This window comes from Heloderma suspectum, chromosome 10 (genome assembly GCF_057233095.1).
Source record: "Heloderma suspectum isolate Gila_16-S chromosome 10, 16-S_ref, whole genome shotgun sequence".
NCBI classification, from domain to species: Eukaryota; Metazoa; Chordata; class Lepidosauria; order Squamata; family Helodermatidae; genus Heloderma; species Heloderma suspectum.
In genome coordinates, this window is record NC_139467.1 from 11409867 (window position 1) to 11435873 (window position 26007).

Sequence of the window (26007 nt, forward strand, 5' to 3'; positions counted from 1 at the left end):
AAAGACAGAGGGTGCACATGTGGGTGCCATCCCTCTCTGTTGTAGCACGTTGTCATTCATTCTCACTCTGATATTTGCCTTCTCAGAACCTCCAGAATCAGCTGCTGTGGCCCATGAGCTCCCTGGTGTGTCTTCAGGGGCTGAGACAGGGAGACCAAACGCCTTGCACCCTGGCAGCCCGGTTCCGGTTCCCCAGCCATCAGCAGTGACTCCAGGAGGGGGTGGGGGTCCATCTCAGCACGATGATGATGTCTCAGGACACCCACGCCTGGACAGTGAGACAGAGAGTGACCATGACGATGCGTGAGTAGTACAAGTTCTTTTTGTTGCGTTGTGCTTTAGGTACATAAGAAGCTGCCTTATATTGAGTCAGACCATTGGTCCATCCAGCCCAGTGTTGTCAATGCTCATTGGCAGGAGCCCTCCAGGGTATCAGGCAGAAATGTGCTTTTACCTGTTACCGGATCCTTTTAACTGGAGATGCGAGAGAACTGGAAGATACCTGGGACTTTCTGCATGCACAGGATGTGCTCTATGACTGAGCCACATACATTTGCCCTTGTGAGGTTGCAGTTCCTCTGTTTGACAGACGGCTTCAGTTTTCTAACAATGAATGCCTTGCACATGTGAGTCCGTGGCAAAGATGGGACTGCTTATCCACTGTATCACATTGGAATAGGTGGTTGTGATGTGGAGCAAAAATGGAGAATGTACAGCTGGAGGCACTGACTTGAGGGAGGGTAATTCTGTAATAGCTGGGAGAGAACCTGAATATAGTGAGGGAGAGAAGGAAGTGGGGGCACAGGAGGAGTTAAGGTAGGATTCTGGGAGGGCGCTGGGAGTAGGTGGCCGAATTTGGACCTGATCCTCCTATCCTGTCTATTTCTGTAGGTTCCTGTCTGTTGTACCCTCTGAGATCCAACTCCCATTGCCGCCTGGTAAGCGTCGTACCCAGTCGTTGAGTGCCCTGCCCAAAGAGCGAGATTCTTCCTCCGAGAAGGATGGGCGCAGTCCAAGCAAGGTGTGACAGCTCCAACTGTTTTTGCTGCCATCTTAATATGCTATGTATGGAGCATTCCAAGGAAATCCTCTGCCTCCCCTCACTCCCCTATGTAGTGCTCACTAGAATTAAGTGTTTGTGCTGGGGAAAGGATAAAATTGGCTGTGGCTATGGCTACCTTTACATAAGCACCCCCCTTTTTTTTGGCAGAGAGAAAAGGACCACATTCGGCGCCCTATGAACGCTTTCATGATCTTCAGCAAGCGTCACCGGGCTCTGGTGCACCAACGGCACCCCAACCAAGACAACCGTACTGTCAGCAAGATCCTGGGCGAGTGGTGGTATGCACTGGGGCCCAAAGAAAAGCAGAAGTACCACGACCTGGCCTTCCAGGTACAACCTCCTAGAGTGCGTTGGCTCAGAGGATGGTGCTGCAAGTCAGAGCTCTGTTTGGGAGACCATTGCCTCCTTTAGTGTAGTTAACATGGCTAGATCAAATCAATGGTCCATCTCATCATCCAGGATTCTATCTCAAAGAGTGGAGGGCATGTTTGCAATGAGGGCATAGTGGAGATAGTCAGGGCTGTATTACACCAGGAGTGTAGAAAAGGCATGTAATGTGGCACTGGTTGCAGAACTGAATTTCCTGAGAATTTCAGCTTTCGTGTAATGACGTTTCTAGCATTTACAGCTCCCAAGATGCACTTGAAAGTGTGTCCATAAAGCCTGGTGAAATCTCAGACAAAGCTTGGTTAGAAAAGGTTTCCAGGTTTTGGGAGCAGAGCGTCAGCGTTGTGCACAGCTTCTGTCCCTCCCCAGAAATATTGAAGCCAGAATAAATTATGCAGGCTTATGGGAATGACAGAGCTTTACTCGATTTATAGAGATTGCAATTTCTGGCTTTTAATTGCTCAGAATTTTAAACTTTTGCAATATGGAGTATATGCAGCCTTGGTGATGGCCATTCCCACTTTGCCCTCAGCATCTGGTATGCTACTCAGGATCTCTCTCTTCACTTATCTCTGCTCTCTCCCACTCCCCCCTGGCCAGGTAAAGGAAGCCCATTTCAAAGCACACCCTGACTGGAAATGGTGTAACAAAGATCGGAAGAAGTCTAGCTCAGATGTGAAGCCCTCTGGGCCGGGGGGATGTGCCAAGGAGACACGAGAGCGCAGCATGTCGGAGACGGGCACCGCTGCTGTGCCAGGAGGTGAGCTCTCTTCATGTCTCCCACTGCACCTTGGTAAGGCTCCTCCTTGCTCTTCTGACTACTTTTTCCCTCCACAACAGGCCCTTCCGAGATGCAGGTGCTACTGGGGCCAGAGGGCAAGGCAGGTGTCGTAGGATCTGGGCATGGCCACGGGGAACGTATCCTGGCTACAGCGGGGCCTGGTGCACAGCGCCCACGGGCCTTCTCCCACAGCGGAGTGCATGGGCTGGAGAGTGACCGTGACAGCCAGGTGCTGCAAGAGCTCACCCAGGTATCTCAGCATGGTGGGCTTGTAGGGGTAAGGCAACAGGAACTGGAGAAGCTTGTGGGGTAGTTAGGCTGTGATCACCCTTGGAATCCAGGGGTATATGGGGACTTGGGGACTCCTAGCCTCCCAGTGAGGCAGAGGTCGTTGCTTATTGCAAACTGAGTTTATCTTATCCATTTACCATGTTTACATGGCTACCCATGAACATACATTCTCTGGGTAGCTTAGAAAACTGAGAATAAAATACAGTATTAAAACTGATGAAGTGTTTGTATTGTTTACACACAGATCGAAGAGAGATGTGGAGGTATGGAAAAAACTGGAAAAATTCAGGAAAAATGGCTCGCCAAATTTTCCAAAAATCCCTTAGGGGAGGGGTACTTTCCCATATTCTTTCCCATTTTTTCCCAGGCCTGCACATCTCCATATATTCTCTCTCGGTGGGGAGGGCACAACAAAGGCAATATTGTTCAGGCCAGTGCCCAAGGCTGACTTGGAATCTCCTTAAGGATGAGACAGTACCACATAACTCAGGCTGGCCTACTGTGGTTAAGGAACTTCCTTGCCAGTTTGGCTGGTTTCTGTGTCATTCCCTCCTTCAGCCTGAAGTGTGTCCAATCTGAGAGACATCCTTTGAAGTCTCATGTTCGGGACCCTCTGACCATCTGTTGCTTAGGGAGATGTGGGAGTCTAATGGATCATTGTGTTCTATTCCAGATGTGTTCAGGGCAGTCTCCGTACGTCAGCGGAAAGGGGCAGTATGGGGGGCTGGGCCCCTCAGGATCTCCGTTTGCAACTCCTGGTGAGGGCCCCCGCCACTCTCTGCACCCGCATCCCTCCCGTGCCTCCCGCTCTCAACGCACAACCAGTGAGGACATGACCAGTGACGAGGAACGTATGGTTATCTGCGAAGAGGAGGGTGATGATGATGTCATTGGTGAGGAGATCACTACCTAAAATGCTAGAATAACACAGCCACTTCATATCCCTAAACTGCATTGGGCTTAGGCCAATTTCTGTTATATAAACTTGTGTCCCCAGTGTGAACTACTGATTCCTGCAACGTTTCACCCATCCACCCCTGCCCTGAAGTTGATAAAGCACTTTGCAAAGTATTGAACAAATAGTTTGGTATTAACAAATTGAAGTTGAAAACTGGAAGACCTGTTTTTTTTTTAGCAACGAGACACGTGCAGTTCTGGAATGCTGTTGCTGATCTCCCTACAGTCACTTCCATGTTTATAACAAGACTCTTCTGTAGTATAATACAGTCTAGCTTCAATTGTGCTATAATCTGATTCAATATACCTGACTTCCCAACTGTTGCCAGAAACCCTTCTGTTTGCTCCCTGTAGACAGATGTTATTTAGCATTACATTAGGTTCTGCCTTCTGAAAGTAAGAACACAGGGCTAAAGCCACACCCTGAGAAGGGCTATGGTATCCCCAGTTTGTCTTCTTGACTAGTTATTTGCAAAGCCCAATTTATGTAAATTTGCTGTGTGCTACACAAATTATGCACATTATACAACTCGGGCAAATTTTATTAGGTCTAGTAAAACTCTGGGAAACCAAGGAAGCAAGATTTTCTGAGCTTTCCAGGAGATTTGGGTGGGGAGAGGAGTTCTTTGCCTGAGCCGCACTCCTACAAAACTAGGTTGGTCAGGCAGGGCTGGAGAGACTGCAGCTTAGGTGTCCCCAAATACCTTACTGGACTGAAGACAGAATTAGATATGTTTAGCAAATACCTTGTGATTTGCTGCATAGATGATGGACCACTGGGGTTGGAAAATTCTCCCCCCTCCGTTACCGTGGATCCGTTTTTCTCTTTACTTTGGGCCATCTGGGACTCCAGCTAGAGAGCAACTACTGTATAGAGTGGAATTGTCCTCCTGTTCCAAATTTCCTTTTGGATGGGATTTGCTTGCATTCAGAGTCTGATGCCGCCATCCCGCAGAGATTTTGTGCATTGCTTGGCTCACTGAATCATCTGAGGTTGTCTGCTCCATAGGTACAGTGCTCCTCTAGTGCTCTTCCTTCCTGCTTTTAGCATGCTGCCTGTGGACATATTTGGAACTTGTGAGAAATGTTGTGGATGCCATCACAAAATGGCTGCCATGGGCAGCATGGTCTTTCACAAAATGGCTGCTGTGGTGGCTGTGACAACACCCATCCTGGAAGGCAAACTGGTGAGCCTAAACAATAAGAAAGTTTCCCAAGAAACTCGAGTACAGGGTAAAGATGAGCTCTGAGCCCCGAAATACAAAACTACTCCTTTGAACCTAGTTTTCTGCTCCAGCAGAATACCCTTTTCACAGAAGGCAAATTCTCCTGCAGTGCCAAACCATGCTAGTTCATTATAAGCTAAACAAATCATGTCCTTTACACGAACTGTTCAAATGTTATTTGTTCTAATAATTAAATGGAATTTCCTTTTCTAGACACCCAGTTCAGCAGGGGAAGCTGTCATCTTTTTTGAACAGTAGCTTGGATATATTGCTGTAGTTGCCAAGGTGCAACATTAGGGTACGAAAGAGGGATAAAATTCAAGAAGTATTGGCAGGGTGATAGGTAAGGGCAGAGGTGTGGGGCTTTGAGGCCCTTGGGAATAGATGGGGAGCTAATGAAGAGTGAATGTCTCTGTTGTGGTGGCCAGTGGAATCCCCTGCCAGGTTCCTTTTCATTTTAGAGTGTTTAACATTGACCTAAGCTTATTTCTGTGACCACAATGTCTCACAAATGTTGTCCTATAAAAACAACAGCTGGGATTTCCAAATGTTTCTAGTGCCACATGAGATTGTTGAACCCCACATTAGCTAATCTGCAGTGAGTACATATGTCCTGATGCCCTTCCACAGAATCGGTCACAGGGAAAAGAAATGGGTATAAAGCAGCTTCCTCTGTTCACCTGCGTTTATTAAGGGAAGATCTATGGCCTAGTGTTAGTGAATCTGCTTTACATGCTGAAAGCCCCTAGGTTCAAAAAAAAGAAATGGGTATAAAGCAGCTTCCTCTGTTCACCTGCTTTTATTAAGGGAAGATCTATGGCCTAGTGTTAGTGAATCTGCTTTACATGCTGAAAGCCCCTAGGTTCAAAAAAAAGAAATGGGTATAAAGCAGCGTCCTCTGTTCACCTGCGTTTATTAAGGGAAGATCTATGGCCTAGTGTTAGTGAATCTGCTTTACATGCTGAAAGCCCCTAGGTTCAAAAAAAAGAAATGGGTATAAAGCAGCGTCCTCTGTTCCCCTGCGTTTATTAAGGGAAGATCTATGGCCTAGTGTTAGTGAATCTGCTTTACATGCTGAAAGCCCCTAGGTTCAGTCCCTCACAGCTCCGGGTAATCTGGGAAATTCCTCCTCCTGAAACCTGGAAGAGCTGCTCCCAGTCAGTGCAGGACATACTGAGCTAAACGGACCAATGGTCTGAGTTCCGAATTCTCACTTTGGCCAAGAAACATGCAGTGCCAGTGTGGGAAAATCCACATGTTTTGTTGACGTTTGCTTTTTATTGTGGTTAGACAGGGTGGTTAAAGGGTAACTGATCTGTATTTAAGTAATCTTAAGTATTTATTGAAAGAGATTCTCTGAATGCACTAGAAGCCAAATTCCTCTGATTCAAAGCAAGATTGTGGCCAGTCATGAACCTGACATTCCTGCCTCTCTTTTCCCCACTCCATCACAATATTTCCTTGTGCTCTGTTTGTTCACCCACCACCACCTTCTGTTCCCCTGATTACTCAGCTCCTGCCTGCGCCCAAGTTCCCCCAATGGAGTTCTTTTCCAGTGGGTAGCAGCTATAACTTCTAACACACACCCTTCCCTAAAATCTCTGCTGTATTGTGCTTCCATTTGCAGTAAGTGCATTTGCAGGTCTGCAGTAATCCTATCTCTTGGATAATAGCCTCCCCCCCACCCCAGAGAGTTTTAGTGGGGGAGGAGGCATATCGAACGGGATGGTCAGGTGTCCTGCTGACTCAATTTGCTCTTCTCCTACAGCCGAAGATGGGTTCAACCCAGCTGACGTCGACCTGAAATGCAAGGAGCGAGTGACAGACAGTGACAGCGAGGGGTCCTTGGGGGATGAATCTGAGAGCAAGGTGAGTATGATGCAAGGGACTGGCTGGAAGTTAGGGCTTAAACGGCAGCAATAGGTACAATGTCAGGAGATCTCAGCCTTGTGAAAAGGACATTGCAACAAGGGAAGGATATTTACCGTGTGTGTGTGTGTGTTGCTTTAGAACGTTCAGAGTGCTACACAAGCAGAAATCTTACAATAGCCCTGTTAGGAAGACCAGTATTATCTCCATTGCTCAGTGGCCAAAGCCAAGAGAGTGGATTGCCTAAAGCCATCTTGGTAGAACTGACCTGGTTCAGAGCCCAGCCTCCATCTTGGAGTTGCACTGCTATAGGGGATGTATGGGAATGGTGACACCAGGAGCCACTGGGCAGAACGGTGTGAAGATGGTTTCATGGGGGTGTTCCTGCCCTCTTTTAACATGTTCCCATTTGATTATAGGACTTTGGGCGGAAGCTCTTCTCCCCGGTGATCCGCACACCAACCCTGCCCCCTTCCTCTGGTGCCTTTGCTCCCTGCCGTCCACCGCCACCCCTGGACTTGGAGCCACCGCCACCGCCACCTCACAGTCATGACCAGCAGCCCCCTTCCAAATCTTACAGCTCCTTCCAGCTGGCACCTAGCACCTTCAAGTCCCAAGACTCCCGCGGAGGGTTACGTCCTCACAACACCCCAGCCAAGCGCCTGGAGCCACGCTTCGACTCAGCTCCGGCCCCCTACAGACGAAAGCGGGTGGACAGTGCGGGAGGCTCCCAGTCAGCTGGGGATTCTGGAGCTGGTCCCCTCACTGTCCCCCCCACACACTCTGTCATCTCTCCGCCCAGTGGCATGGTACAGGCTGTGGTGTTGCCTGATTCTGCCCGCTTGTCCTCTGGCACGGTGCTGGTGACGGCTCCATCCATGAACACTCCGAATGTGGGGGTGATTGGTTACAGCGGGGCACCCAGCCTGGTCCGCACAGCCTCCACTGTAGTCACCAATGTGGTCAAACCGGTCAGCAGCACTCCTGTACCCATTGCCAGCAAGCCCTTCCTGCGTGGAACAGGGGAGGGGCTGCCGCTGCTGAGCCCCCCGCCCTCAGATGGGAACCTGAAGCCTGATGGGATTTCCATGGGCCGCATTGGCCTTCTCTACACCGATAAGAAGACTCCGCAGTCGTCTGTGATGCCCGGGATTCAAGCCACATCTCCTCATCTAGTCGCTGGACCACTCATTGGGCAGGGTTTGGCTGCTGTGGGAAAGGGCCCCCCAAGCCAGGGCAGCATGGTGACCAACCTGCTTGTAGGAACTCAAGGATATGGGCAAGCTGGTGGTGCAGGAGGGGCTGGTGTCCCAGTGACAGTGTTGCCACCTGGTGCCATTACCCAGCAGCCCTCTGTACAGTTCATCACCCAGAATCCGCCTGGGCAGAATGGTCCAGTGCCACTCAGCATCCTGCAGCCTCAAGGCATCCTGTCAGGGGCAGCGGGCAAGGCTGGCGGCATCACTCAGGTGCAGTACATCCTGCCCACGTTGCCTCAGCAGCTGCAGGTAGCTGGGGGGAAGGTGCCGGCAGGAGCAGGCACCCCTGGAGCTACCAGCATTCACTTCACTCTGCCACCAGCTAATGGGAAGGTGATCACCACACCTCAGGCCATCCCCATCATCCAGCCCGCACCAGGAAGCAGCAACAGCAGCGTCACTGTCATGTCCTCAGCACCGAAAGGTAAGGGTGTAGGTTTGCTTGGTTGATAAAGCTTGGCCCCTCTGTATCTTGCAAGCTGATCCTTTGCATCTTGGCTTGGAAGGAAGCATTGCTCTGTGTAGCAGGCTTGCCTCTAAACAACTGCTGCAGTTTGGAGGCTTAGACCTTGTCCCTGTGGAATTCCTAAGATCGGTTGAGAGCACCTTGCCAATAAGCCCAGCCATGCACCAAGATGCAACCCAGAAAGATTCAGTGTCTGTTTATGGCTCTCCCATCCCTGGAGGGTCACCAGCCCCAGAGTAGATTATATTTTAGAAAAACTATGAGGATTACTTCATGTGTCAGTTGCTTGTAGAGAAAGGAAAAGGTGTGTGGGCTTGTTACTTATGAAGAGCACTGTGACCTTCTATTCAGCTGTGGGGTCAAAGTGAACATGGCTTAGGAAACCTACTTGTGCCAGTTGTTACAAATGGGAAAGCTCCTTTTGCTTCTTTTTTGCTTGAAAATGTATCCCCAGGTAGGAAAAAATGTATGAAAGTGGCTCCTCCCCTGTCCTGGAGTCACATTCCCTCCTCACTTTTATCTGTTCTGGGGGTTACCAGTGCCCCCCAAAACATGGTCATGCATGTAGACTGGAGGAGCAGCAGGCACATGGAATGGGTGATGGTTGGGGGCAGGCAGGTCAGGAGGTACAGCTATGGTCTGCTCTGTAAACTGACCTATGATTAGCCAACTGGTAGCGCATGGGCCAGATCCAGCCTCTGAGAGTGATCTCTCTGGCCCCTGGCAGCCCTGGTAGAAGGTTTACCCTCACTTGTACTCCTAAGAAATAATAATAAGGTTTTGAAGTTGTGGAGCATTGAAGAATGGATCACCTCAATTTCTTACATCTCTTGTCTTTAGTATGTAGCAGAAGAATATAAGGAATGAGCACATCTCTGTAGGTAATGCTGTGCCTGAGTGCATGTGCTTCTGTAATTGGGAAGCCAGATGCTAGATGTCTATGTACTAGACAGCTCTCTGGGGGCTCAGACAGACAGTTTTGTGCGGCATAATATACCCCTGGTCTGTGGACCGCTGTCTAAAGAAAAGAGCATCCTCCAAGAATACTGACTTGGTTCTGCCTGGGTTAAGAGCTCAAGATGAGCCCTGCTGGTTCAGACCAAAGACCTGTCTAGTCCAGCACCCTGTTCCCCACCTTGGCCAACCAGATGCCTATGGGAAACTAGCAGGTTATGACAGCAATGGCTCTATTCCACTGTTATTCCCTAACAACTGGTATTCAGAGCCATGGTGCCCCTTATCCTGGAGTAACATTTAGCCTTGATGGCTGGTAGCCATTGATAGCCGTATGCTCCATGAATTTATCTAATCCCATATCAAAACCCTCTAAGCTAGTGGCCATCACCACACCTTGCAGCAGAGAATTCTCTGTTAACTATGCACTGTGTGAAAAAATCCTCCCTTTCGTCTGTCCAGAATCGCCCATCAGTCAGCTTCATTAGATGGCCCAGTGTTCTAGCATAATGAGAAAAATATTTCTCCACTCCATATAATGGTATAAGCTTGGATCATATCCCCCTTTTTCTAAATTAAAAAGCTCCAAATATTAACTCTCCTTGTAAGAGTGGTGCTTCAGTCCCCTGATCATCTTGGTTTCCATGTTCTGCACCCTTTCCAGCTCTACAATATCCTTTTTGAGATGCAGTGGGTTGCTAGCTTCACTCAGATGCTGGACTTGACACTGACCAAACTGATCTTACTGTGTGTTCTTTCTTCTTTCTCTCCACTTCCACAGTTCAGTCAGTGTCTCCGGTACAGGCTCCCTCTCCTGGCAGTTCAGCTCACCTCGTGTCTGGGCAGGTGATGCCTCCTGCAGGGCTCCAGGTGCAAGGCAAAGTCCTGGTTCCCATGGCAGCCCCCCAGGTGACAGTGCGGACCACCACAGCTGCCCAGCTTCCTCTGGTGACTCAGCCTTTCCCTGTCCCAGTGCAAAATGGCAGCCAGCCAGCCAGCAAGGTTAGTGTCTGTAGAGGAGGGAGGGAAAAGAAGTGAAGCGTGTGGCTTTACTGTGTGGCTTATGTCTATTCGTCTTAGACGTGTGTGTTGCTAATTGCAAATTTTGTGACTGGCACAAATGGTGCAGACGTGCATATATGGATGGCTTTTTAGGCTTTATTTTGGATGCACAGCTTCCAACATTTATTTCTTGGCACGAAGGCAGGGTGAGTTGTCGGATTCATGCGTGTGGTAGGTAAGCATAGGGTTGGGGGCTTGGAATGTCCCCAGTGAACATAAGAACATAAGACCATAAAGAAAGCCCTGCTGGATCAGACCAAGGGTCCATCTAGTCCAGCATTCTCTTCACACAGTGGCCGACCAGCTGTCGACTAGGAACCTACAAGCAGGGCATGAGCGCAACAGCACCCTCCCACCCATGTTCCCATGAATGGGGAAGGGAAGGAGCCTTTCCCTTCCTCATTCTCTACACATCCCACTCCAGTCACCCATTTTGGTTCTGAAGCCTTTAGTAGAAACTATGCCCACTATTTTAGATACTTCTCTCGAAACACAAGGTAGGGCAGGGCTTTTGTTCACCTGTATTCTCTGTATTCTCTGTATTCTCTCTGTATTCTCTCTGTATTCTCTCCGTAACAAATACCTGAAACTGTGGATTAGTCTGTTTCTACTTCTGCAAATGCTGAATTGAGAACACAACAAATTAAAACTGAACAGCTTAGAAAATTATATTAAGAATAATGTTGGTTGACAACATTTATATTCTGCATAGGGAGCAGGTTTTGTAAACTCCATGTGTGTATGCGTGCACGCATAGTTTGGTTTGAGGCTTGGCGTCTGAACCATCCGCTTGTGCTGATCTGGTCTTCCTGCTCTTTTCAGATCATCCAGCTCACCCCAGTGCCAGTGGTCCAGCCCCAGCCGTCTTCGCAAAGCAGCACCACCCTGGTCCCCCCGCTTAGCCCAGCTGCTCTCCAGGGCACCGTAGCCACCGCAGTTGTGGGCTCCCCAAGCCAGACCCAGAAAGTCCTCTTGCCCTCCTCCTCCACCAGGTACAGATATTCTATGCTAATTTGCAGTGCCAGATCCTGGGGGCACACAGGGGACTCTTGTGCCTTTTCAGCAGCAGCCACTATAACCCACTCCTTCTCTCTGCCCCCAGGATCACCTATGTGCAGTCGGCAGCGGGGCACCCTCTGTCCCTGGGCAACTCAGCCTCCCATTCACAGCCCAGCGGCCCCCCAGCCGCGTCTGCCACCACCTACGTCCAGTCCCCAGTGGGCCCTGCCCCCATGACGCTGGGTTTCACAGCTATCGGGCCAAATGGTCAGGCCATAGTGCAGCCACTGCTCTCGGGTAAGGCAGGGGAGGCAGCTTGGGGGTGGGGGGGATGGGGAGGCGGGAGCTGGTGCCAGGCTGAGTGGGTGTGTTCTTTTGTGATGGGTTGGGGAGGAGAGGGGTGCTGGTAAAAACTGGCATCAAGGGGGACTGTAGTCCATGTGTCCAATTTCCCTTCCTGTCCTCCTTCCTCCAGGTCAGAACCCTCTGTTGGCTCCAGGGCAAGTGGGGGTGTCCCCCCTTCAGAGCCCCCAGCTCCCCGCTTCCTGCGCTGGACAAGGGCAGGTGATCACGGCCATCTACCCCAGCCCCACAGGGACCAGTCCTGCTCAGCCAGCCAGCCACAGTGTGGTCTACACGGTGGCAACCACAAGCACAGCCACGGTCTCCTCTCCCGCAGCTATCCTTCCCAAGGGGGGCAACAGCTGCACTCAGAACCCTGGGGGCGCCAGCCAGGGACTGATCTCCACAGGTATGGAGTGCGTGGAGGGCAGGAGCTGGGGGCAGGGGAATTGCAGCTGAAGGTGGTGCTTGCCCTACCGAGTGGGAACTGAGAGAAGGGTGTGAAGATGGACAAGCGGGCAGGTGGGGCGAGTACTCTGGACTAAAACAGATAATTTTTCCCCTAGATGTCCTGAATCCTGCCATCTGTAATCCTGCTAAACTGTACTCATCATTTCACTTTTGCCACTTATGCGAAAAACGACCATACGTTTTGCTGAGCCCATGTTGTCTCTGGTGATTTCAGCAGAGATTTCCCACTTGTTTTCAAGCATAGCTTGTCAAATATAAGGACTAGAAAACTTGTTTTTAAAACAGTTGCTCTCTCAAAATGTGGAATCTGCATCTGATACTGAATTATGTGGGCTCTTTGCCCTTGTATTTTATTTTTTTATTGGTTTTTAGTGCACATTTCAACAAAACAAAATAACATTTAAAAATAAAGAAAAAAAAAGGAACATTACATTTATATATAGTATAACTACATGCATTGAAAGTATCAATTTCAATTGGCTACAACATTCCCCCCCCCCCCCAGGAATTATACGTAAACTTCAATAGAAACAGCCCTTGTACATAATCCCAGAATAAATGCAACCCTGCAGTTGAAGGCGACAAGCCACAGAGGGCAGGGCGAATTGATGAAGAGCAGAGAATAAACTAAGGTCACTGTGAGTGACTCTGGTTGTCTGTAACCATCCCTGTCTTGCCACCTTCATTTTTTTCAGCCACCCAGGTCATTCCTTCAGCAACTGCCCGACCTCAACGCCCACCACTCAAGCCTCCTCAGAAGGTGAAAGCTACCATTGCCAGCATCCCTGTTGGCTCTTACGAGTCAGCCCCCTCGCCAGGTTCGGTTCGGCCCCCTGTGGGACAGCAGCAGGAATCTGGGGGAGCACGATACCATCGGGAGGCTGAAGCCATGGAGCGGGCTTCACGGGAGACAGGGCCCCAAGAGCCTCCCTCATCCCCTGCATGCCGGGGTACTGAACAGAGTCCAGCCAAAGCCCAGGAGTTGAAGCGGGATCCTTGGGAGCCAGTGTCACCCCCGTCGCCCCAGCAGCCGCAAGTGACTGAGACAGCAACCACAGAAGTCTGGAGTCAACGGGAAACAGCAGTGGGGCCCAGTGAAGAGAGGGTGGTCCGTGACCCTCAGCCTGCCCCTCCACTGGTCAACAAAGGGACTGAGACGGTAAGAAGGCCTTAAGAGTCTTGCTCAGCCTCCACTTCCCGCCAGCCTTCGTTGTTGCCTCTAGCCCCCAAAGCCATATCATGTGAGCAGCTTCTTTGCAAAACTTGGAAAGCACGTGGGAAGACATACTTCATGGCTGTCCTCCCCCGAATCATCTCCTTAGAGGCTCGCCAAAGCTGTAGCCTGAGCATCTTTCCGAGACTTCGGAAGAGGTTTTTGGTTGGTGTTTGGTAGCTAGGTTTGAGCTCACAAAGGTTAATGGGTTTGAACATGATTCACTTCGGCTTGTGTGAAAAACCTGCTTCAAGTCTCCAGACTATCCCCCCTCCTTTTATCCTGACTCATGAAGAACAAAAGGGTTCCCCCTCCTTTTCACTGTGCCATTTGTGTCTTTCCAGAGTGCCTCTGTATTCACCATCGCCCTTCTAAATGCCTCTTCCAAGCTGCTTACTGGCATTACCTCTTTCTCCTCCCTTCTTGCTCAGGCCCTGAAATTCCCCACTTCCCCCGACTGGAGAACGGCAGGTCCTGAGGGCCGCACTGAAGCTTCAGCACCATCCATGGGCCCATCGTCCTCACTTAGCCCTGGCCCTTCAAACTCCGGGGAGGGCTCTAGGAGCGGAGCATCCATGCTCACTTCAGCTGCCACCACCTCAACATCTGAAGGGCCTGAGTTAAAGGAGGGACCGCCAGGGAAGAAAGTGAAGGTTCGGCCTCCTCCACTGAAGAAAACCTTTGACTCGGTTGACAAGTGAGTGATTTGGGAGGCAATGGCTGAGGGAGTGTGTTGCCAAAGACCCTCAGGATTCATGGGTTGCCAACTGTATTCTGTGGGAACTTACCAAGGTGTTCCTCAGGGAGACCATAGGCAGTAGTGGACAAGCTTCCCTGAAAGAGAGTTTGGCTGTTGCTACCAGGCTTCCCTCTCAGTGGCCAAGGTTGGTTGTGTCCCAGGGTGCACCTTCAGTTCACGCCAGGGTGATGGTGAGCCTCTAGAGTAGGGAGGCAACCTGTCATCCCCAATCAGCATGGCCAGTGGTCCGGGATTATAGGAGTTGTAGTACTAAACATCTGCCCACCGCTGCTGTGGATAGTGCTTTGTATGAATGGAGTGTGTCCTAGAAAACTTCCCAGAATCCTTTGCAATGACGAGCATTTAAATGTGCAAAGAGTTCCCTGAAGCTAGAAAGCTTGAAAGCCACAGACCTGGAGGAATTAAGCATAGACAGGAATCATACACACTTTGCTGGAAGGGCTGTACTCAGGCTGAATGTGAAGGCTGGTTGTGCCCAAGTAACACTCAGTACCAGAGAAAGCATGCACCTCTCTAATGTGCAAATGAGTTAGTGACTGTTTCTGTCTGGCTAATCATGTCGGGAAGCCAATACATGCACTTGCTTCCAAGTGCATATTCGCGCATTGAAAAGGAAACTTCCATGGCCACTTGCACATTTTGTTATGCCTGTCTTGTGTGGTGTTGTTCTCTCAGAATGGGTGGTGTTGCTGGTGTAAGTAAAAGCCACACGTAAAGCCGCCTTACATATCTAAAGCCCCTGTGGAGATCTGGTGCCAGTGGAGATGGAGTACAAGAGGAGACTGCGGGTGGACTGGGGGCATTGCCATTTTGAGGAGTGGAGCACGAAGAGGGAGTTGGGTTGGGAAGCAGTGAGGGGCTGTTCTGGGGAGGGGAACAGTTGGCTGCACTATGTGACCCATACCTCATCCCTCCCCCAGCAGGGTTCTCTCAGAGGTGGATTTCGAGGAGCGCTTTGCTGAGCTGCCCGAATTCAAGCCCGAAGAAGTGCTGCCCTCGCCCACTCTGCAGTCGCTCGCCACCTCGCCCCGTGCCATCCTGGGCAGCTATCGTAAGAAGCGTAAGAACTCCACCGGTAAGGTCAGGGTGAAGGGAAGGTGGTTTGGGGTAGCAGTCACTGAGTACTGGAAGATGAAAGGGAGCGTGGTCCATACAGTGAGGAAGATCTAGTAGCAATAGGGCAAGGAAGGAGGAAGAATGGCAAAAGCCAGCCATACGAGTGCTGGATTAAATGCTATTGGCGCTGTGGAGAGAGTCTCCAGTATGGCTAGGAGAGGAGGCAGCGAGGCTGATGAGGGCTACTTGAACCAGGAAATGCTGTGGGACTTCCTGAGAATATCACCTCTAAACAGCTATTTTAATCGCTTTAAATGAAAGCTTAAAAATGTTTTGTGCTTTTGTTGACTGATTTGAACTTTAAGGGAGTTGTGTTGATTAAAAATATATAGTAAATAAAGACAGTGTCACGTTCTCACGGTAGTGAAGAATGTCTACTTGAAGGTTCAGAAGTCGGGGGGTGAGACAGGTGGGACAGCTTTTTGTATATTTTGTGGACGCTCATGGATCCTCTCCCTATGCTTCTGGGGTAACAGGCATCGTGGAGGAATCTCTTTATCGCTTCCCTTTCACACCTCTGGGATAGTGAGCAAAGGAAGCACGAAGTTGCACTTTGCTTCCAGCCACCCAACACGTGAAGCTATTTATGTGACGAGTTAGTACCACTGCACCCTTGGGTTTTATCTGCTGTAGAATGCAGGGTGTCTGGCTCTCTGGCTTAGCAACATGGCTTGGGCTTCCTTTTCAGACCTGGACTCCTCCACTGAGGACCCCATCTCCCCCAAGCGAAAGATGCGGCGTCGCTCCAGCTGCAGTTCAGAGCCCAACACTCCCAAGAGTGCCAAGTGTGAAGGAGACATCTTTACCTTTGACAAAACTGGTAGGTGAGAGTGGGAAGAGGGTAGGACTAGGATGAAACACAGAGCTTGCCCCCCTCTCTATTTTGCATACACATCTGGCCCTGGCTCTGGCCCTTTTTGGCTTAGCTTGGCATCACGGTCCACAAACCTTCATTGTTTCCCCAGCCCCTTTTCTCTGTTTGTGGCTGCCGCTGATCCACCACGCTGCTTCTGGTCTTATCTGTTTTGCCCACCCACAAAAAGAAAATTCTGGTTGCCAGGCAATGGCAAGACATGACTATCCAAATATATGGGGGGGCCTGGTACTGAAAGGGATGAGTGATCATTAACTGTTCTTGGCTAAAGATTGGGATGTGCTGTTTCAAGATGTGGCAGGGGCAAACAGAGGCTGCACGGTGACCCTAGAGCAGCCCTCCCCAACTCAGTGCCCTCCAGATGTGTTGGACTACAAATTCCATACGCCCCAGCCAGCTTGGCCAGTACAAGTATTGCCTAGTTGGTTGGTTCTACCTTTTTTTACATTTTTCTGGTGGGCTCCGGATGCTAACAAGGAGTCCTTGTCTCCTTGTAGGCACAGACTCGGATGACGTACTTGGGGAGCTGGAGTACGAGAAGGTGCCATACTCATCGCTCCGACGTACCTTGGACCAGAGAAGGGCTCTGGTCATGCAGCTCTTCCAGGATCATGGCTTCTTTCCTTCAGGTAGGGAGGAAATACAGCATCGCCACCCTGGTTGTTACAGTTGTGGGAGAGATGCCATTATTTTGTTCCTGGCCTTTTCTCCTATCATTGTAAAAGCTGCCTTAGGCCAAGGGGTTCCAGTCCCAATGCAGTTTGCCGCTTCTGGGGTCCAATGGAATAGCCATTACAGTGTCAACCAATCACAGGTTTCCCAGAACAACCCCCTCTGTGTCCTATTGCCAAATGGCAGCTTTCAGTTTGCAACAGAAAGTGGTGATTGTGTGCCTTTCCACATTTCTTTCCTGTAGCTTTCTGACCTTGCTTGGGAGCAAGGTGCTGTCTTAGAAACTGCAGATAGAAATGCACCGGGTCCTGCAAGTTTCTGGATTATTGCCTCAGGAAAGGGCCTCATTCCCCTCTGCCACTTATATTAAATAGGTGACTGTGTGTAAAGAAGGGGTGCCTTATACAAGCAGCTCTCTTCTCTCCTCCCTCCCCTCCCCCAGGCAACTTGCTGTGATCCTGACAGGCTTTTTCTCTCCCTCCTCCTCTATCGCAGCCCAGGCCACTGCAGCTTTCCAAGGCCGCTACTCCGACATCTTCCCTACCAAGGTCTGCTTGCAGCTCAAGATCCGGGAAGTGAGACAGAAGATTATGCAAGCAGCCACCCCGACAGAGCAGGCACCAAGCACACCAGAGCCCACAGGCCCAGGCAGCACTGTGGAGGGGCAGCCTTTGGAGTTGGCCCTCCCGCAGGACTCGGCACAAGGAGCAGAGGCCGCCGCCATCACAGCTGCCACCCCAGCAGCCACCCCTTCTACCGCAGCAGCTGGTTGGGACTGTAACCAGCAATCTTCCCCAGGGGGTGGCGGCGGCAACACCAGCAGCAGATGAATGGCTATGAACAGCTAAGCGAGCTAAACAGCCTTGTGGATGGGGGATCTTGGAGCTTTGCCCCCATCCTCCGTCTGTACTCCCCACTCATGCTCTTCCCCTGCTAACTTCACCTCTCCCCCATCACTGGGACTGAAAGGGGGAGGCAGTCGCCCACGCTGTGCAGACTCTTCCTATACTCCTTTCTTGCACTCCTGTCCAGCCATCCTAATCTGAAAGGGAAGGGCTTGTGGACTCCTGCAGGTCCCTCTGTGCCCCCCTCCTCCCAAGGACGCGGTGGTGGTGGTGCTGAAATATCAACCATTCCAGGACACAGGCGTTGCTCTTGTTGGGGAGGGGGTGCCAAGGGCCATTGGAAACACACATCTGTAAAGTGACAGCTTCTAATTTCAGCCCCCTCCGCTTTTAATAATGTTAAATATTTTGAGATCCCACATACTCATTGCTTCTGTCAGTAAATGGGGTGGAGAGTGCGTCCCACCCACTGCTGCAGTGGGTGGGGTGGGGGGCAGTTTATGGCCTTGCCTCCTGGGCAGGCTCTTGCTGTGACCACTCAGACAGCTGGGTCACTGGAGGAGTAATAGGAAAGCACATCCAGATTGCTGCTGGGTTCAGTTGAGCTTTGAAGATGATGCCTGTTCCTCCGACTGGTCAAGGTTTGCTTTGACAATGAGAGGGGAAGGGGGTGTTACTCGGGGAGGAGACTGTGCAGTGCAGCCTAAATCTGGAAAGGAGATGAGAGGGGGTCTTGGGGCGGGGGGCTGTCCCAGCACCGATCGAGTAAGAACCAAGAGGGCAGTGCTGGTGGGTGGAGGCTCCCCTCCCCCAAGTGTGAGTGCCCTGGTGGCCGCAGCCACATGTTGACCATGTGTAACCTCTTCTGTATTGGGGTGGCCCCACCTCACATACTATTAAAGCTCTTTAACAATCAGTTTGCCTGTGAAGTTTAAGTTGCTCATATTCAGATAATATTCTCTGGCAAGACTGTACCTCCCACCAAATCTTGCTCTGTCTAGTCTGCAACTGTGGATCCAGCTTTCTCTGATATCTCTACTTTGGCTTTCTTAAAAGGGAGTTTTCTAAACCTCAAGAGTGGGGAGGTATGTTTGAAATGTGTGGGTTAATGTCTGTACAAGTCTCAAAAGGCAGAGGAGTTCCTGTGGGTAGAGCCTAGTATCTGAGCCCTGTGTAGCCCCCCTTTTCTCCCTGTGACTTGCAGCAGTAGTATAAAGTACGTATATTTACACAAACTTTCTACAGCTTTCAAAATGTAAGGTATGCTGGCGCATTTTTTTAAAGTACCCACAGCACCGCAATGGTAGATATCTAGAATTTTAAATGGAGTCCTTGATCTACCTGATCTGCGTATCTTGCAGATTGTAATCCTGATTAACAATCCCTTCCTCAGGGTTTTTTCCTCTTATTTCATTGTCAGGATTGCATTCATGATGGAAAAATGTTGAGGCTATGAACATTAAGCAGTAGGGTGGTTGGGCTGCATAGCCAATTGCAGCTTGTTAAGTGTAGACACCCCTTCAAAATCTGTATGGATTTATAAGCATTTAGGAGACAAAATGTGTGTCTTCCGCTATTTTCCTATAGTGAAAAGGATCAACCTCTTTCGTATGAGGGATGAATGTAAGTTGAGAATGATGGGAGTGGAGGGGGAGAGTTACAAGGTTCTGCGGTCTGGCTATAACTTGTGACTTGCCGTACTATCACAGCTGTAACAGATTCCCCAGTAGCTGCACCTCCTTGGTTTGAGAAGCTCCCCTTTCCCCATCAGTTTCAGAAAGGTTAAATTGTACAGGATGCAGGATGGAGCATCTTGTTGTTGTTCAGTCGTGTCCGACTCTTCGTGACCCCATGGACATAGCACGCCAGGCCTTCCTGTCCTGCGCTCTCTCCCGGAGCGTGCTCAAGTCCATATTCATTGCATCGGTGATGCTATCTAGCCATCTCATCCTCTGCCGTCCCCTTCTCCTTTTGCCTTCTGTCTTTCCCAGCATCAGGGTCTTTTCCAGGGTGTTTTCTCTTCGCATTAGGTGGCCAAAATATTGGAGCTTCAGCTTCATTATCTGTCCTTTCAATGAGCACTCAGGGTTGATTTCCTTCAGGATGAACTGATTTGACCTCCTTGCAGTCCAGGGCACTCGTAAGAGTCTTCTCCAGCACCACAGTTCGAAAGCATCAATTCTTCGGCGCTCAGCCTTCCTTACAGTCCAGCTCTCACAGCCATACATTATGGAGCATCTACCAAAGGTTAAAACGAGTTCAGGGAAAGGGGCACAGCCTCACAGATGAACTTACCTTGCTCAGTCAGGCCTGTGCACCATCTAGTTCAGCATTCTGTTAATAGTATCAGCTACCTTCTGGACCCTTGCATCTATCAGGAAGGTGGTGGCTATCCCTTGCTATTACAGAGGTATACTGTCTCTGAACATGGAGGCTCCGTGCACATATTGTTGCTATTAGCTTCTGAGAGACAAATACTAATCCTTGTTACCTATTTAAGGTAGGCAGTCACCAAAGCTTGTGTTAGTGAATTAAAACCTGCCCTCTCTCTTCCATAAATCACTATTCCCAAACCACTCCCCTATCATAACTGAGTGTTCTTTGATAATAGGGAAGAAATACCCAGACTTACACTTAGAAGTGCATGCACTGATTTTATTAAGTAAACATAGGCAAGTTCCCGTTAACTTGCTCTGCGCCCGGTGGGTGGGTGGTGGCATAAAAAGGCTAATATGCTTCTCCTTCCCCAGGGCTGCTTTTAGCCCCCACCCACCCACCCACCCAGGCCCAACTTCCCACAACCACTTAACATTCTAAAGAACTAACACCCATGCTGAAAGGAATGGAAAAAACGGTATTCAATGTGGAATACTGGGCAGGAGAAGGCAAAAAGCAGCTAGGGGAGCTGCAGCTATTGCCTACCCAGCTGCAGACTGGAGGAGGAGACGATGGCAGCAGCGTTCTAGCTGATCAATGGGTGCCCCCAGTTGTCCCCCAGCCAGAGCATGGGTTCACCTTGGGCATGGATGACCCCATCGGTCAAGGAGCCTGAGCATGGCATTCTCCCAGCAGGCACAGCAGCAGGCGGTGCAGCCCAGGGCAGAGTCTAGCGTACCCATTCCGGCTCAGGTGGAGATAGTCATACATGTCATGATGACTTATGGTCCCATCTGAATGCACAAAGCCTGGATCGACATTGAGAAAGGAGGCATTAGGCAGCAGCGCCACTTTGCTCTTGAGTAGTTCGTTCACTCTTCGGTTCTTCTCCCGTAGGGGGTTGGGGTTCTTGCCCCGTGGCAGCAAGCCCTATATATGGGACAGAGGAGATACAAGTCCATTGGACAGCCACATGCCTTAGACAGGCACTCCTCTTCCCTGTAGCAGTCCCTCCCAGAGTCTCACTTACCAACACAACCACACGGGCCTGTGGTTGCTGCTGATTGATGACACGCACAATAGCTTCTATGCCACCAGCCACCTGCTCTGCTGTGTGACCGTGGTTGTTGGTGCCCACCCAGACAACCACAATCTATAGGCGAAAAAGAGAAAACGAGATCTGTTTCTAGTACAGAAGGGTAAGGAAGCTATTGGCACATGAGCTGTATTTCCTGTTCAGGAGACTCTCTACATTCATGAGCCTATGATTCCTTGAAAGATACTTCCCTCCCAGTCCTTGCTCTTAATTTTTTTTTAAAAAAACCTTATTAAAAACCTATTCCTGGAAACAACAAATCATTCAAAAAACATATGCAAATCTGCATAATATATGTTTGGTTTCCTTGGTGCAGAATTCAAACAGACCTAGTTCTCCCCAGAAGTCTGCATTCACTATAGCAACGTTATTTCCTCCCACTGCTCTACATTCATGCGCCCCCAATCCTGTTGGACGCTTCTTCCAAGAGGGAAGCAATCACAAGAAGGGGCTATAGCTCAGATATGCAGCCTATGTTTTGCATTTACGAGACTCCAGACTCAATCGCTGACAGCTCCAGCTAAAAAGTTCTGGGGCAGCAAGGCTGAGAAACACCTCTGCTTGCTATGTTGGAGAGCGGCTGCCAGTTAGAGTAGACAATACTGGGCATGATGGACCAATAGCCTCGGTCGGTATAAGGCCATTGCATATGCCTCTTCCCCGTTACCTTGGGTCGGATGTGCTGTAACTCCCCATTCTGCAGGCGCCAGAGCACGTGCTGGGTGCCATCGCCCCCGATGCCAAAGTTGAGAGCGTGTAGAGGGGAGAAAAGCTCCCTCCAGATCTGGGGGCAGAAAAACATCAGCTGTCAGATTATACAAGCATTTCCTCTTACCCATTTCACTCCCTAGAAATTCCTTTCGGAGCCCCTTTACCTCAAACTGGTGCAGAAGCTGAACCAAAGAATCACCAATGAAGACAACCTCTGGTTCCTTGTCTTTGCTATCAGCAATAAAGCGATGGTGCTGTTTTATAGGAAGAAAGAGTAGGAACATCAAGAGAGCAAATTAAAAGGGGAATGTTATCCAGTGTAGAGGGAGGAGAAAATAGGAGACGTTACCTAGGAATTCCAATCCTATGCAGTGAGATGTACCTAGACCCATTGAAATATGTGGATTTAAGGTGTGCCTAATGCCGCATAGGGTCACAGTCTCAACCCCCAAATAAATTAATGCAACATTACTACCACAGCCTACCTCTGAACTCACATTCACGGGGGGCACAATCCTATCGGGAGAAGTGACTGCCTCCGAACCCTGCAGCGACCGCCTATCCAATGCAGGGCAGGAGCAGCATGGAGGGGATTGTCCCCGCTGCCCTGCATTCGCAGCTAGATGGATGATTTTGGCTGTCTAGCTGCGGGAAGGTGGAGCGGGGGTGGGGGGAGGTGGACGCCAGCCGACGCATAGGAAGCGTCAGAATGGCACTTCTGCCCTCCCCGGCACACCCCGTTTTCACCGCTCTGCGCTCCTCTTCCAAGCATGGGGCTGTTCCGCGCTGCCTACGAGACAGCGCGGGAGGGAGTGGAGGTCAGTTCTCCGAGAGCCGACCTTGGAGCCCGGGCTCCAAGGTCAGTTCCTGGGAACCGACCTATCCCATGGCCATCTAGCCTCTGACTAGCGGCCATAGGATTGCGCCCTTACTACACCATTGCCGTGTATTTTCATGCCCAACTGGAGGTGGGAAACTCCATTTTATCATCCACCCTTGTTTAAGAATACTTTAAAAACCCTATTCTATATAAAGCACTTTCCACATCTTACAGAGTAATCTTATGGAGGAGGGAGAGGGAAAAACCAAGACAGAAGAAGTGCCTTTTTCAATACCCTGTTGTCTTGCACTGGCACAGCAGAAGGCGGAGGGTGTGTGCGTGTGAGTGTAAGCGATCCCCCTCCTTTTTAAAATTTGGCCATCTTTACTTTTCCCAAATCACTAGGAGGGAAATTAACTAGAACAACCCCAAGGCTGGTATAGTTCTTTCCCTGTTCCAGAGGTGCGTCAGGGGCAAGGGAAAGCTTTGAGTTCTGCATATACACAGCCTCTCACTGCACATCCATGGAACACATCCTTTTGGTGTTCTCTGACTTTGAAGGTCTGACATTGGAGAAACTCTAGCTGCAGACCTCTCCACAGCCTCAAAAGAGGCTGGTGGTCAGGTCTCTGCCCTTGGAGGGAGAGATAAAAAAAAAACCCTATGGCTGCTGAGATGCTCTTCTAAGGGACAACAGGATTGCAGTCTTAGTTTATGGGGTGGCAGAGAGGCCAAAATGAGCCAAGTTAGGTTTAACAATAGAAACTTCCCAATGAGCTTTGTGGCACAGCAGAAATGTGGGCCCTGTTTTGTAGCGTTCAAAGCCAGTACTCCACCACTGTTGATACTAGCACCATTTGCTTTTGTGAAGATTCAGATGAAGTAGTCGTGGGGCACAGGGTTCCCAGAGAAAGAGCGATGGGTGAGAGACAGAAGAGCAAAGAAACATAAGATTAAAATATTAAACGTAGGATCTAGTCCCCAAAAGCTTCTGCCACACAAAAAATATGTTAGTCTTCGAGCTGTCGCAAGACTCTGCCTTGTTTCTATATTTTTAGCATTAAAAAAAGGTCCTGTATTGACCACGGAAGCGTCTTCGGACAGCGCTGGCTCTTCGGCTTAGAAACGGGGATGAGCACCGCACCCTAGAGTCGGACACGACTGGTTGGGGACACCTTTACCTTTTTACTGGAGGTTAAATGCGAGCCCCGAGACAGGAGGCTCTATTACTCTGCACCCCTGCGCCTCTGCAGGAGCGCATCTCCCCACTCCATCTCTGTCCCCCCACGGTTAGTCAAAGGGCAATTTTGACACGCCCCTCCCAGAAGATTAAATTAACCCGTGCAAATAAGCCCTGCCGAGATCACTCCTGCCTCGCCCCAAGCCAGCCAACAGTAAGGGTCGGAGACTTTTTGAGCCAATGCTGCCCACGAGGCACTTCGGGCAAGTGAAAGAGGCCGGTAGCTGCAGTCACCTCCCATGACCCCTCCGCCACCTCCTCCAGCTTTATTCTCTGCAGCGACAGCAGGCCCCCGGGCCCCTCACCAGCGACATCCACCGTCCGTCCCCTTGCACATCGACGGCTGGGGTCGGGGTGCTGGCCGGGTTCTTGTCACCGTCGCTCATGGTCCCTTCTGGCTCCTAGGGAGACAAAACGCACAGCGAGGCGGGGATCGCATCCCAAACTGCCCACTCGCCCGGACACCCAGGGCAGCCGCACAGCACTTCCCAGGGCGAGGAGCGCACGGCGCTGTATCCAGTGAGGGGGCTGGATATCCGCGCCGGGGACCAGGGCAAGACCAGCAACCCCGAGCGAGCTGCGGCCGCCTCCCGTGCCCCCCCCCCGTCGGGGCCGAGTGGTTTCGCCTATTCACCGCCACTACACAAACCATCGCCGATACCATTCCTCAGAGAATGGGGGGATTTTACCCCACTCACTCGTCCGTGTCACGTTTGGGGCTCCTTCGTTTCAAAAGCAGGCATAGCTAAGGAGCGCGATAAAAAAAAAAAAATCTTAAAAACTATCTTATCTGCTCCAGATAACTGCTGCTCCACACGCAGCACACAAGACTAATTCCTCTGCAGCTACCCCTTTTTGACATAATGGTCCTTCCCACTCCTCCCTTCCCAGCGCGGTGGTACCACCCCCGAAGGTCCGGTGATTCCGAGGCGTAGTGGGCGGTACCAATACACATAACGGGGGAGGGGAGAAACAGGGATAGCGTACACGGTCTCCTCCAAGGTTTCGCGTAATGGCTCGAGGGTCGTCTCTTCCTCTCCTAAAGCCCTTCTCATTGAAGAGCGGGCATTAGGTTTCCCCCAGAGGAAGGCAAAGCGGGCGAATTCCATTTCATCCCTCTCGCGAGCAATGGTTCGTCCTGCCCTTATCCTCTCTGCGCTGCAAACGGCCAGTGCCATTCGAAGAAGGGGGGAATACTCACGGGGTTGGTTAAAAAGAAATCGGCTGGTCCTCCGGCACCCAAGCACGGGAGGAACTCCTTCGGCCGCCGGCTACGCGGTCTCAAGTCCGCTCTGGGAGCGGTTCCTGCTGCGGCCTGGACGGAACCACCTGACAGGGCAAACTGAGGGGAGGAGGCTGTATTCCTTCGGCCGTCCCTGTCTCCTGAAGAAAATGGTACCGGCTTCCCCCCCCCCCCGAATACCGCTATTCCGTTCATCTTCCCCCTCTTCCCGCTGTTCTAAGGCTTCGCCCCTCCACCCGCTCGTCAGTTTGGCTGTTCCACGTGTCTTCCCTCGACCGCTGGCAAGGTGGCTGCCCCTTCCCCATCGGAGCAGCTGGCTGGAAAAGCTTCCTCCACTCCGCACTCCTATACTTACCCGGGGCATGCATTTATTTATCGTATGGCGCATTCACATCGCGTTACAATAAAAACATAAGAGCATAATAAATATGAAATATAAAATACAGACAGGAAGATCGCAGACGTATGGCTAGGTTACAGATACGGTTTTTTGCTTCAGTTGTCCCAGCCAGGAAATCAGCAAAGTCTCCCTTGAAGGCTCGGTTCTGACACTCTTGTCGCTATGTGTTGGATAGTTTGTTTTTCAGCCCCACAATCACAATTTGATGAAAAGCTTCCTTTATACCGCGCTCCTATACTTACCTGGGGTAAGCCCCATAGAAAACGCAGAGGAACTAGAGACCAAATTGCCAATATCCGCTGGATAATGGAGAAAGCCAGGGAGTTTCAGAAAAACATCTATTTCTGTTTTATTGACTATTCTAAAGCCTTTGACTGTGTGGATCATAACAAACTGTGGCAAGTTCTTGGTGGTATGGGGATACCAAGTCATCTTGTCTGCCTCCTGAGGAATCTGTATAATGACCAAATAGCAACAGTAAGAACAGACCACAGAACAACGGACTTCCCAATTA

The 26007-nt window shown here is 50.4% G+C and overlaps 2 protein-coding genes across 14 annotated transcripts in view; one reads left to right on the forward strand and one right to left on the reverse strand.

Annotated features, from left to right (window-relative positions):
* CIC (capicua transcriptional repressor) overlaps positions 1-18534 on the forward strand; it is a 38861-nt gene extending 20327 nt beyond the window's left edge. For 3 of the 4 annotated variants that reach the window (XM_084815103.1, XM_084815102.1, XM_084815104.1), the window contains exons 4-21: positions 87-303; positions 892-1021; positions 1211-1393; positions 2051-2210; positions 2291-2481; positions 3196-3415; positions 6474-6574; positions 6994-8257; positions 10035-10255; positions 11138-11307; positions 11418-11611; positions 11790-12065; positions 12823-13286; positions 13772-14037; positions 15021-15175; positions 15905-16036; positions 16588-16719; positions 17258-18534. In XM_084815103.1, the coding sequence (XP_084671229.1) occupies positions 87-303; positions 892-1021; positions 1211-1393; positions 2051-2210; positions 2291-2481; positions 3196-3415; positions 6474-6574; positions 6994-8257; positions 10035-10255; positions 11138-11307; positions 11418-11611; positions 11790-12065; positions 12823-13286; positions 13772-14037; positions 15021-15175; positions 15905-16036; positions 16588-16719; positions 17258-17592 (4811 nt within the window). In that variant the 3' untranslated portion in view covers positions 17593-18534. The remainder of the gene's footprint in view (positions 1-86; positions 304-891; positions 1022-1210; positions 1394-2050; positions 2211-2290; positions 2482-3195; positions 3416-6473; positions 6575-6993; positions 8258-10034; positions 10256-11137; positions 11308-11417; positions 11612-11789; positions 12066-12822; positions 13287-13771; positions 14038-15020; positions 15176-15904; positions 16037-16587; positions 16720-17257) is intronic. The other variant, XM_084815105.1, reaches the window with a different exon arrangement.
* A 282-nt stretch (positions 18535-18816) lies between these two features.
* PAFAH1B3 (platelet activating factor acetylhydrolase 1b catalytic subunit 3) lies at positions 18817-25167 on the reverse strand. Of its 10 annotated transcripts, XM_084815111.1 has the most exons (8): positions 25052-25167; positions 24485-24595; positions 24156-24251; positions 21955-22044; positions 21747-21863; positions 21014-21136; positions 20623-20913; positions 18817-19845 (listed from the first exon to the last, which is right to left on the reverse strand). In XM_084815111.1, exons 2-7 carry the CDS (start codon positions 24512-24514, stop codon positions 20647-20649), a joined length of 723 nt encoding a protein of 240 aa, XP_084671237.1. In that variant the 5' UTR covers positions 24515-24595; positions 25052-25167; the 3' UTR covers positions 18817-19845; positions 20623-20646. The 10 variants fall into 10 exon arrangements, with proteins under 10 accessions (XP_084671237.1, XP_084671233.1, XP_084671240.1 ...); XM_084815107.1 differs by lacking the exon at positions 24485-24595; XM_084815114.1 differs by lacking the exon at positions 18817-19845 and having other exon boundaries at positions 20249-20913; positions 24549-24595.
* Positions 25168-26007: the final 840 nt, after the last annotated feature.